The sequence below is a fragment of the Thalassophryne amazonica genome, chromosome 9 (assembly GCF_902500255.1).
Source record: "Thalassophryne amazonica chromosome 9, fThaAma1.1, whole genome shotgun sequence".
Classification (NCBI taxonomy): domain Eukaryota; kingdom Metazoa; phylum Chordata; class Actinopteri; order Batrachoidiformes; family Batrachoididae; genus Thalassophryne; species Thalassophryne amazonica.
Window position 1 is genome coordinate 98,025,073 of NC_047111.1, and position 12,376 is coordinate 98,037,448.

The window sequence follows — 12,376 nt, forward strand, 5'->3', positions numbered from 1 at the left end:
ATCAAAGCAAAAATCTGCACAACCTGAGCGGCCCCATGCAAAAAGCTTAAATAGCAAAATAGCTGCGCCAAAATCTTGACATTTTGCTGAAATGGCGATGGGATGTGGTTTCTGTTTTGTTTTTTCCCCAACTTGTAAAATTTAACCTTTTTTTTTTTAAGGTGGGTTCAAATCCCCGCCTGACTGGAAACTCACTAAGGGCTCTCGGGCAAGGCCTTGTATGGCAACACCTTGTATGGCAGCACCCTGACATTGGGGTGAATGTGAGGCAAAATTGTAAAGCGCTTTGAGCGTCTGATGCAGATGGAAAAGCGCTATATAAATGCATTTAAGGTTGGTGGACTGGCTCCCTGCATTTTTTAATCCCTCTTTCTCTGCAATTCAGCAGATGCATTTCAGCTGGAGGCTGAACATGCAAGCCTCGCAGTCACTTTTTAATTATTATTATTTTATTTAAGTTGCCGTGTTTGTGAAGCGTTGTGTGTTTCCAAAAAAGTGAAAATTACAAAGTGAAACACTCAGTGCGAGTCAGCAAAACACAGAAGAAAGAGTCGACTTTTGCTGAGAGGATCTTTCAGAAACTTTGTCAGACTCGTCCAGCCTCTCACACCGGGCAGAAAGAGACAGCAGCCGGCTGCCCAGTCAATAGTCACTCCCCACGTGGAGCGGACCATGTGTTTTTTAAAAATAGACAAACACACAGCTTGGCTTTAAATGCGCAGTCAGTCTATTTCAGATGATCAGCGTGGACCCTCTTTCTCTTAAAAGCCTTCATTTTACTCTGTCACGTTGGAAAGCGGTAGCTTTAGGCGCTTATTTGATTAGCATTTATACGGCATATGGGCATGCCCTAGTCATCTTCTGTTTTTTTCTGGGGACGTTACCGCATCACACACAGGCCTGGCATATGCACTACATTTTTTGTAATCAAATTATTCGAGTTACTCCACTAATCGTTTCAGCCCTATCTGATTTTCACTTTGAGCAGGTAAAATATTCACCCAAAATAACACGATGTGACACACATTATGATACAGCAATTATTTAGACACTGCTCAGCCCTAATAAACTATTTTTTAACTGCTTTTCATGAAGTCAAGTCTGTGATTAAAGACAGATTGGCAGGCAGTTTACTAAAAAAAGTAATGTGCATTATTTTTTAAATGAAATGATTATACAGTCTTTAGAACTGTAATATTTAAGATAAAAGATTTTAGTGATCCCACACTTCTGCTTTATAAGCTTATAAAGCACATTGGCTGTGATGTAAATTTGGAATAAGATAAAGGCAAAGCAAAGGTGAAAATGTGTAAAAGAAAATGCTAATACAACACGCATTAAGCAGTATGAATAAAGTATTAAAAAGCTGGGTTACACACCAGTACCACACACTACAATTTATGAGTGCATTTAAATAAAATTTATATGACCCGTATTAAGCATGTAAATGTTCCAATATTATGATACGTATCAAGTATCTGAAGTCCAATGATACGTATTGTATCAATTTTCGAGAAACGATACGAAGCCTTAGTCTAGTCTTACAAAAAGCAAGCAAATTATCCATACAATACACTGTAATATCAAATTGCAATACTTGTGGAATCGGATTTCTCAAGTATTGTGATGTGTATTGTATCATGAGTAGAGTGCATCCTCCCAGCCCTACTGGTTAGCATCTAAGTCTCAGAACCATACAGTAAAAGCACCTTAACACCGGCATGAATTTGATCCCCGTACTGCTGTGCAGTTCGTTGTGCCAATGCATCCCTTATTGTTCCGCTTGACGCCATGCTACATTAAAATAATCATTTCGTAGCCAATGACGCATTTGCTCTCAGAACTTGGCTGATGAAACCATTCTCTCATCTCTCCCAGAATCACAAGAGAAATTATCTACAACTACAGGTTGTCTTGTGCACTTTGTGTGGAGGAGAATGCATTTGGAATCTTGTCTCAAAGGTAATTATTTGCAATATACATGGTAATGTATTGTTAAAACAGTTGCATTTTCATTCCTTCTTATAAGTTAGATAATGCATCTGTAAAGTTATGTTTATTATAGATGTAACAGCTTGACATAATCTAATTTCAGGTTCAGGTGTTCTGCGCACAATGACGCATTGATACGCAGTGACATGCAGTGATTTAGAATAGGTTGCTCAATGTTCTGGACCTGTTCACGCAAGTGACGTGAAATTAATGCGTGCCAGACATTTTGAACATTTCAAAATTTTCTTTGCACACTGGCTTGTAGCCGCGCACAGTTCACACACAGTTTACAACAGTTTACTCACGGGCATGCTGTGTGGATCAAATTCATGCAAGTGTCAAGGTGCCTTAAGACAGGAAGCACTGGGACCCTAAAGACATCTTCCTTCTCCGACAAAGATACTGTACCAGCATTGCCAAACATTATTATAATGACTTGACATGTAACCTTTAATTCTTTGGCCACCCGATGCACTCTTCCAGCTGTGTGTAACAGACTCCACTCGGAGTTATTTGGACATTCAATTTTCCATTTACAGCTACTACTATTCCTCCGTTTTGTTTCGTCATATTCACTCTTTCTAATAAGCCTTAATGCAAACCAACTTTGCAATCTAATGTTTATTAAACCTCAGCTATTCTGTCTTGTGTGAGGAATTTGAAAAAAAAAAAATATATATATATATATATATATATATATATATATATATATATATATATATATATATATATATATATATATATATATATATATATATATATATATATATATATATATATATATATATATATATATATGAATGCAGGGGTGGTGGCCAAGTGGTTAATGCGCTTGGTTTCAGTTCAGAAGGTTCCGGGTTCAAATCCCACCCCTGCCACATTTCTCCATGTAATGTGGAGTTGCGTCAGGAAGGGCATCCGGCGTAAAACTTGTGCCAATTCAACATGCAGATCCACCTTGGATTTGCTGTGGCGACCCCAAGTGCAAACAAGGGAGCAGCCGAAGGGACTTACTTTTTTTATATATATGAATGCAATAGAATCAGAGCATATCACCTGCAGTACGCCAAGAGCAACCGCTAATGGAATGTCTGTGAGCGTGTCCAAAGAAAGCGATGTTTTTAATACACTCGGTCTTCAACATGTGAATCATTCAAACTACTTCAAATCACATTTAGAAATTATGTTACCTTTTACAAGCACCACAGAGAGTCTTTCTGAATTACCAGAAACTGCTCTTAATTCCACACAAATCATACGGCTTTTAAAATCTCTCAGAAAGGCCATTCTGACATTCAAAGAGTCATTTCCAAACAGTATTTACAGTTCAGCTATACAATTTCCATTACTGCCAACACTTTTCTGTACCCTTTCACACACATGGTAGATTACGACCCTAAAGTCACCCTGAAAAAGTCTCCCGTGGTCTCAAACTTCTGAGTCTGACACTGTCTTTGAAAGTCCTTTCCCTTTGATGTGAGGAATGCTGCAGATCAAGCTGGAAACGGGTTTTTGCTATCTCCACTCCTCCTATCTGCCATTATGCGGAGGACAAATATGGATTTCATCAGGAATGGAATGCGTCCCATACAGTATGCATATATTACACTGCGTTTTCTTCTGGAGAGTCGGTGATCCAGTCGCAGACCTGATAGCATCAGGTGATGGAGATGGAGCCCTTGGCTGTGTAGAGTGTCAACCACCAATCAACCCCACCCGCCCAGACAAACACACTTGCTCTGGCACAGCCGCCAGACAGCTCGCCCGCCCTCCAGTCATGCTGACAAAGAGCAGCTCTGTGTATGGCCAGCAACACAGACGCAAGAGATAAGAGCTGGAAGAAAAATAACATTCATTCTGACCTATGCTGTGTAAACGACACAAGACAATGTCATCAGTGCCAGGAACAGTTACCTCAGCCAAGAAGGTTTTTACCACTGTTATGTCTCTCTGTGTGGTTATTAGGCTGCGTTATTAAAAAAAAAAACTAATGCTCCCATTTTAGTGATGCTTGATGGAATTATTGCCCGTTATGAGAGAAGAAACTAATTTAAATTTTGGTGGCGAGCCGTATCTGCATGGAGAAAGAACCTCTTTGTCATTAGATTGCGCGTGTTTGTATTGTTTTTTTCTTCATAACTCAAACAGCGTGAAATTGGGAGGCCATGCATCCCACAAAAAAATAAATAAATAAAGGAAGTTATATGTGCACAGACCCACCAACAATACACACATGAAACAAAACACAAGCACACAATATACGTATGTACAACACGTGGACATCCAACAGACAACAAATGTAGCATAAACGGAGCTGAGGACGATGGTCAGATGATCCACTGGTGTTTGTACCCAGTTCTGTTTTGAAGTGGAACAGTGAATATGTCATTCTCACTCAAGAACTGTTGAAAATTTAATTTAATGCAGTGATTTTCTTTAAAAAAAAAAAAAAAAGGTGGAGGGTAATGGTATTTTTAACCTGGAGGAAAAAAGTGATGAACACTCCAGGTTGGCACAAGATGCTATTTATGGCTGACATATTTAAGTCAACATGACACTTTTGACTCGTGATGGGCAGGACATCCGGGACACCTCATTTTAGTCTTACTGCTGCATGTTCACAGTTTATGGCACTCATGAAAATCATTACTTTCTAGGCTCCATAGCAACACGTCCAACTTGTCTGGACAGTTAAAATGTCTTACCTATCCGATATAAACACGCAGTTAGACTAATACGGCAAACGACTGGACAATGCCATGCTGAAGTCGCACAGGGCATCTGTTTCAACACAAGCACGCCTGCTACAGAAAAAGAAGTGTAAGGTGGGAAGGGGTAAATGGTTCAAAGTGTGGTTTAACTTTAAAAAAAACAACAACAAGCCAAACTGTAATACCTGTGGCACACCTTTCTCTATGGCAAAAAAGAGAAAACAGCATCATTATGGTTACAAAGCCTCAATTCCCAGCCAACTGCTTGACCAACATCTTCATGACGTGAAGCTTCATTTGACAACTCATTACAGCCAACTAATAACTGCAAGTCAAATGTACGAGTATATTACACTATGATATTACAAGATGAAGGTCACATGGCACAATTTCTGTGGACATGCAACAGCAAGCAATATTGATAAAATACCATATTGTCCCCAATGTAAAATCATGTTGTTTCTTGGTTTGTTTTTCCCTTGAAGCATTTCATAAAAATATGGGGTTGTCTTGTAATCACAGATTAGACTTTTACATGTCACACATCCGCAACAGCAGGTGTCACCAAGTGCCTGTAAAAAGAGTGTGTCCCTCTAGCTATCTTTGGCTTTCACACCTCTTCGACAACAGGTGAATATCATCCGTATTATTACACTCATAGTGCCAAATGGTGCTTATCTGGATTTTAACACCACATGTCTATGCATGTCAATGCAACATGTCTGCGCAATTTCAAAAAGATCACCACAAGCATCGGCCCCGTTTTTAAGTTATGAAATACATCTATCAACTGTTTCAGAAGACCATAACAGGTCAGTTTAACATAAAAAAGGTAAATATTACTCAGACATGTGCTCTTTAGGGTTTTAGCGGGGAAAATTAAGATAAAGCGAAATAAAACAACGAACCAACGAAGCAGCAGATCAAAGCACTGCTTCACTGATTCAAGGTTCAAAGCAAAGCCGCACTGCAGAAACGGTTGATTACAGACCCGCTGCAGGGTCTGTAATCAATGTAGAGAAATGATCATTTTCCTGACAAACACCCCCAAAAACAACGGCCACTCTGAAGGACGGATAAGGGACTCGTTAGGCAAATGTCGATGGATTGAATAATTTCTTAACAATACCCGAAAAGAACCGGTTCCCGATACCCATCCCGAGTCTCGCCTTTGTGATGTGGTAGTATACAAATAATGAATGCTTATGAGTTCAATGGTACGAATATTTCATGAGATGAAAGCAGCTTTCATCGAATTACATAATCGTTCCACTGAAAGAATGAAAAAAATGTCATTATTTGTTTTATATAATAGATCCTTGTCATTTGATATTTTCTTAATTCATAAACAACAGAAAGGGGACTTACATTTTGGTGTTCCAATGGTGCTTAACAGTCCAACACAAATTTTAAATTTGAGTCCAAAATTGCGATGATGTAGTCCACAATGCCGTGCATTGACTTTGTGTACTTCCAAAAAATCCCTTAATGTAGTTCCGCAGTCCAGTGAAAAATCATGTCAGAAATTTGTCCAGCTTTTCATCCAAGCACCTCTTCATGCCTCCAGTTGGCTTACAGCGTAGTGGATTTGTTTTTTGTGTTAGAACAATTAGCAGCATCAATTAGCTTTCAAATCATCATCTGGCAGCAAAACAAACTCCGCCATGTTTAGCTAAATGCTGCCTCCTTTAGTGTGAACATGTGTGGTGGTCGGGGCATGCAAAAGCACATTTCATATAGCACCAAAACTGCACACAAAAACTGAACTATTGCATGGTCAATGAAACACAACACCAAATGGTACGAATAATCCAAGTCAAGTGATACACAAGCCACCAATCAAACAATTAAGTCGTGAGATGTTGTAGCTGTCAGTGTCAATACATTTTCTGCTTACTGCCCAGCCCTACTGAGAGTTCATTTAAATCCATCTGTAATAAAGAATCAATAACAAGAATAAATCCCATCAGCATTTGGGTCTAAATCATTGGTTCTGTGAGCCACAAAGTCTGTGTGGAGGTTTCCAGGCAGCATCCTTCACTAATTCTGTAACAAAATGAAACTCAGGATATTTTGTTCGCCAGACAAGAAAAGCAGGAGTGCCAGTCTTCTTAAATATGTGATGCATTTTCTTTGGCAGACCGTGACAGAAAAATAATGGACAAAGCCCCTATTTGACTGACAAAAGTCATTAAATGTGTATGATGGTTTTATTTCTGGCTTCTTCCCAGCCCGTTGAAAGACTTCCTGATGCCACACTTAGACACACAAACAGAGGGCTGGATTACAGCTGAGGTTAAACAACCACATACCCAATTACAAACAAATGATATGATAGCAGCAACTGCATTTTCACCCCAGAGTTCAAAACCAGCACCATGATACCAGATTAGCTCCGAGGACATGGAAAGAGGGGATTTGCTTAGGAAAGGATGACTGCCTCTAAGGCTACGTGCCTCTGTTCAGTTCACACACCTGTTGATTTACAACGAGATGGTGGTTCGTTTATTATTGGAAAGCAGTTGAAAAGAAGCTTGGTCACCTGTGTATAATGTAAAATGTAGTCATTCAGTGCCCCTTAAGCAACTGTGAAAAAGACTGCACTTTGTTATAGCACAGGAAGATTCACCATTAAATTATCAAATTAAGGGAGAATTTAAAGTTTTGTTGTTACCCAATCAAATGTATCAACCAGAAACATGAATTTTCTCTATTTTGCGCAAGTTTAAATCAAATATATTTGTGTTTTTACCTGCTAATGTGGCAACACCAGATATCCGAAGAGTGTTAATGAGACAAACCAACATATTTGAAGGCATTTGCTTTGGCTTGGTGAAATAGTGATGGGATTTTTTTTCTTAAATACTTGAGAGATTATTCCAAAAAAATAAAGGCAGCGTCCCCCCCCCCCCCCCCCCCCAAAAAAAAGCTATTAGAGTTCTCTCACCTGTGACCTATTATCATTTTAGAGATATAACACAGAAAAATACTTTTATTTTCCAGTTTGTCTGCATCTGTTTCAACCTCTGTGCAGGGACAGTGGGCACCCCGGCTGAGCAGTTTGGGGTTGAGGATTTTGCTCAAGGACACCAGTATTGATGGATCAAACACAAGATTTCAGTTATAATTAAAGGTCAACCCGCCCTTCCACCCAAACCACGTGCTTCATTTCAGTTTTCAATACGGAAAAATAAGCTTGGTTCCACTGGAGGGGGAAGAGAGAGAGAGAGAGAGAGAGAGAGAGAGAGAGAGAGAGAGAGAGAGAGAGAGAGAGAGAGAGAGTGAGATTGGGGACAGGCCTTTGCAAAAAAACACAAAACTTTTAAAAATACTGTGAAACCCCTAAATAGCTGATATTTATAAATGCCCACATTGGATGATGGCTTTAAAACTGATCCCTTCTTCATGTGTGAAAACTACTTTTTTTTTTTTTCAAAGCAATTTGTTGAAATTCAAAAGAAAATGTCATTGTATTATTCAAGCTTTCACAATCATTTTATTATTCAGTAATTGCATTGTCATATAGCAGTCACCTGAAGGTTGTTTTTTTTGTTGTTGTTGGACTGTTTGTTTGTTTGGCTGGTTGTTGTTTTTTTTGGGCGGGGGTGTTTGAGGTTTAGAAGTGATAATTCAATTGACTTCATTCTTTAATGTAACAGGATATATACAGTTGTGGTTGGAAGTATATGTACATACATACATGAATTTTCAACCGCTTATCCAGGACGGGGTCGTGGGAGCAACAGCTCCAGTAAGGGACCCCAAACCTCCCTTTTAAACAGCCACATTAACCACCTCTGACTGGGCGATCCCGAAGCTTTTCCAGGCCAGTGTGGAGATATTATCTCTCCACCTAGTCCTGAGTCTTCCCCGGGGTCTCCTCCCAGATGGACGTGCCTGGAACACCTCCCTAGGGAGGCGCCCAGGAGGCATACTTACCAGATATTCGAGCCACCTCAGCTGGCTGCTTTCAACGTGAAGTAGCAGCAGCTCTACTCTGAGCGCCTCATGGATGACAGAGCTTCTCACCCTATCTCTAAGGGAGACACCAGCCACCCTCCTGAGGAAGCCCGTTTTGGCCGCTTGTACCCGTGATCTAGTTCTTTTGGTCATGACCCAACTCTCATGACCATAGGTGAGAGTAGAAATGAAGACTGATCCGTAGATCAAGAGCTTCACCTTTTGGCTCATCTCCCTTTTTGTCACCACAGTACAGCAGAGCGAATGCAACACCACCCCTGCTGCGCCAATTCTACGGCCAGTCACACTCCCCATTGTCCCCTCACTCATGAACAAGACCCAGAGGTACTTGAACTGTTTCATTTGAGGCAAGACCTCATTCCCTGCCCAGAGTAGGCAATCCTTCGGTTTCCTGCTGAGAGCCATGCTCACATTTAGAGGCGCTGATCCTCATCCCAGCCGCTCCACATGCTGCTGTGATCCGACCCAGTGAGTGCTGGAGGTCACAGGCCGATGTAGACGACAGGACCACATCATCTGCAAAAAGCAGTGATGAGACCCTGTTCGACTATCGGCCAAACCCTCCTTGGTCGGAAGTTTACATATATTATTTGGCATCTTCTCCAATCTACACAGGGTCAAAATTATACATACAGGCTCAAATATATACAGACACCCACTAATATTTAGATAAATGCTCCTTAGCAAGCGGCTCCGACAAAATGCTTTTTGTAGCCATTAACAAGTTTCTGGTATAATTATAGCTGGATATGTGACCACTCTTCTTTGCAGAATTGGTAGAGTTCATTTAAATTTGGAGGTTTCCTGGCACAGACCCGGCTTTTAAAGTGTAAACCACAAATTTCAATAGGGTTGAGGTCAGTGCTTTGGGAAGGCCATTCCAGAAGCTTAATGTTAGCCTGCTTGTATTAGAGAAGATACAAAATATATTCAAACTTGTTCCTGTTTTTAAAGTCATGAATTACATAGGATATAAAATATATTATATAATGGCTGAGTGGATCCTAGTCATTTGATTGGTGCTTTGTATGTCACATGACATGGATTATTTGTCCCATTTATGCTGCATTACATATAGAGTGTGATTCAGTGTGGTTCAATTTAGCGTACAAATTTGGTTCCATACATTTCGTACCATTGCACTCTGCACACACGCACACACGTGCACGCGAATGCGCACACAAAACAGATCCACTGCACTGTAATCAGTCTGGAGTCTGTTAGCAGGAAGTTAGAATGAAAAGCTGGACTAATTTCTCTGATTTTTTGCTGCACTGAGGAAATACACAGTCCAGTTTTTTTGGTAGTACATGCACACACAAGCACGTCCTTTTTGTGTGAGCATGCGGATGTGGGACAGCAACAGAAGCGAGACAATTTAATTGAGCTAACTGACAGTGCTAGTTCTTGTAACACACACACACACACAAAATCCACTCCGCTGTAAACCGTCTGGATGCATGAAAAGCTGACATGATTTTTGGCTGGACCGAGGAACTACACAGTGGGGTTTTTTTTATATGGAAGTCCAGCATCACCGGACTACACGTCACAATTTGGACTTTAGCAGCAGTGGAACACCAAAATGTAAGTCCCTTTTCTGTTGTTTATAAACTAATAAAATATCAAATGACAAGGATCTATTTTAGCCATTATATAAAACAAATAATGAATGTTTTTACCTTTTTCAATGGAATGAATATTTAATTCAGTGAAAGCTGGAACATACCATTCCACCCTACCTTTGTCTCATTGAATGGTTTGTTCCAGCTTTCACCTCATGAAATATTCATACCATTGAACTTGTAAACATTCATTATTTATATAATATATAGATATACAGACAAACAGACAGACAGATAGAGAGATACATTTTTTAAATGCAGTGTTCATAAGATGCTACAAAATGGAATGCTTATAAAATACAATAATTTCTGATAAACTACAACACAAAACAAATACACTGTGATTACTATTTTCTTTTCAAAAGATGAGTTCTAGCTCACGGTTTTATACAAACACCATGCTAAGTGAGTTGTTACTAATTATGTACAAATAAATGAGATGTTAATAAACATTTGTAATAATAATAATAATATTCCAGACTTTTGAGGATACACTGTGTGCGTGCGCGTGTGTGTATACACGCCAGGTTTTTTATAAACTCAGGTCTGTCCGTGTGAAATTCCATTACAGTCCGGCTGTGGCCCCTGGGCCGGTAGTTTGACACCGGTAGTCATTCATTTAAAAAAACAAAACAAAAAAAAAAAAACAAAAGAGAAACAAAGCCTAATGTTCTTTGGTTTTAGGTCCTGAGCTGATATTCTCGGGCTGTTTATCTTTGTCGTCTGTGAATGTTAAATTTGGGGGATCTGAGCTTTGGCTGTGATAAAAAATTTGTTTGTTTTTTTCCCCCCATCTGAGTGTGACCACACGTCACTATAATGACCATTAAGTCATAACAGCACGAACTTCCGCTGGAAGTTTCTCGACCCGGCATGTCGGCGTTTAAAGTTAACAGTTACAAATAACAGCGTAGTTGAGCCCAAACTCGGAAGGTGTTGTCCGGCAGCTTACCTTGAAGAAATGTTTTGGCGCTCAGCAAAACCACCAGCAGCAAAGCGGCAGAATCCATCCCGAGAGAAGTCAGTCTGCTCGACAAACCGCGTTTAAAGTCTTCAAATACAGTCCGCAGGAACGACGAGACTCCCGTTCGGAGGCGCTGTGGAAAGTCCCAAAGGTTCCTCCGGAGAGCGTGTGTTCGCGAAGAGTGCAGGTGAAACTGAGAGCAGAGAAAAGAGAGAGAGAGAGAGAGAGACGACAGCGAAATAGATCAACCTGGAGCCGAGGCGCCTTCACGTGCTGTCGGAAATATGAGCGCTGCAATAACAGCAGCGCGTCAAAGCCCGGAAAACCAGAATCGGAGTCAGAATTTTCTGAGAAAGAGGGCATCAGATAGATAGATCTATCAATATCAATCTAAAAAGCAACTTTTTTCTTTTCTTTCTTTTTTTTTTGCATTATATATTATCCCACAGTGTGCAGGTGGTGATGGGCAAGAAGAAGAAGAGTTTCTTATTTAACGTGGGTAACCAACGAAAGCCTACGACTTATTTCCTGAAGGGCCCACAGCACGTGCCTAAGAGTGCCAGTCGGAGCGTGGTTGCAATCGGGAAGCGAACCCGAGTCGCTGGCATATCCCAGTCCAACGTGCAAGCTGTTACGCCACCACCTCCCTCAGTGCTGAGTGCACTTGGTTTCAGTGTGGAAGGTTGTGAGTTCAAACCCCATCCCTGCCACTTTTCCCTGTGTAATGTGGAGTTGCCTCAGGAAGGGCAGCAATTCAACATGAATCTGCTGTGGCAATCCTGAGTGAAAATCAAGGGAGCCTGCCATAGTGTGCCTGCCACTTGGATGATATAAGTACTTGCTGGATGGGTGATGAAAATTAGGAGCAGGTTGAGTTGCTCGTGAGAGACGCAGACTATATCAACACAGACCAAAGAAGTAAGCCACTGGCTTTGGATTGTTTCAAATTGGTTGTGGCCTAAAACTCAGATAACATGATCACGATTCACACAACTCCACAGGAAAGATTTTGTATGAATGCAGCTAAAGCAGACACTTCTTCCTTCTGTCACTGTCTCGATCAACAAACTGTGTGTGGTTTCTTTTGTTTCCAATTGCAGAGT

At 40.5% G+C, this 12,376-nt stretch overlaps 1 protein-coding gene across 1 annotated transcript in view; it reads right to left on the minus strand.

Moving 5' to 3' along the window:
- Window positions 1-11,486, minus strand: part of alcama (activated leukocyte cell adhesion molecule a) — a 434,306-nt gene extending 422,820 nt beyond the window's left edge. Inside the window, exon 1 of the mRNA XM_034178820.1 lies at window positions 11,262-11,486. Coding sequence (XP_034034711.1) covers window positions 11,262-11,319 — 58 coding nt within the window. The 5' untranslated portion in view covers window positions 11,320-11,486. The remainder of the gene's footprint in view (window positions 1-11,261) is intronic.
- Between the last annotated feature and the right edge of the window lie 890 nt (window positions 11,487-12,376).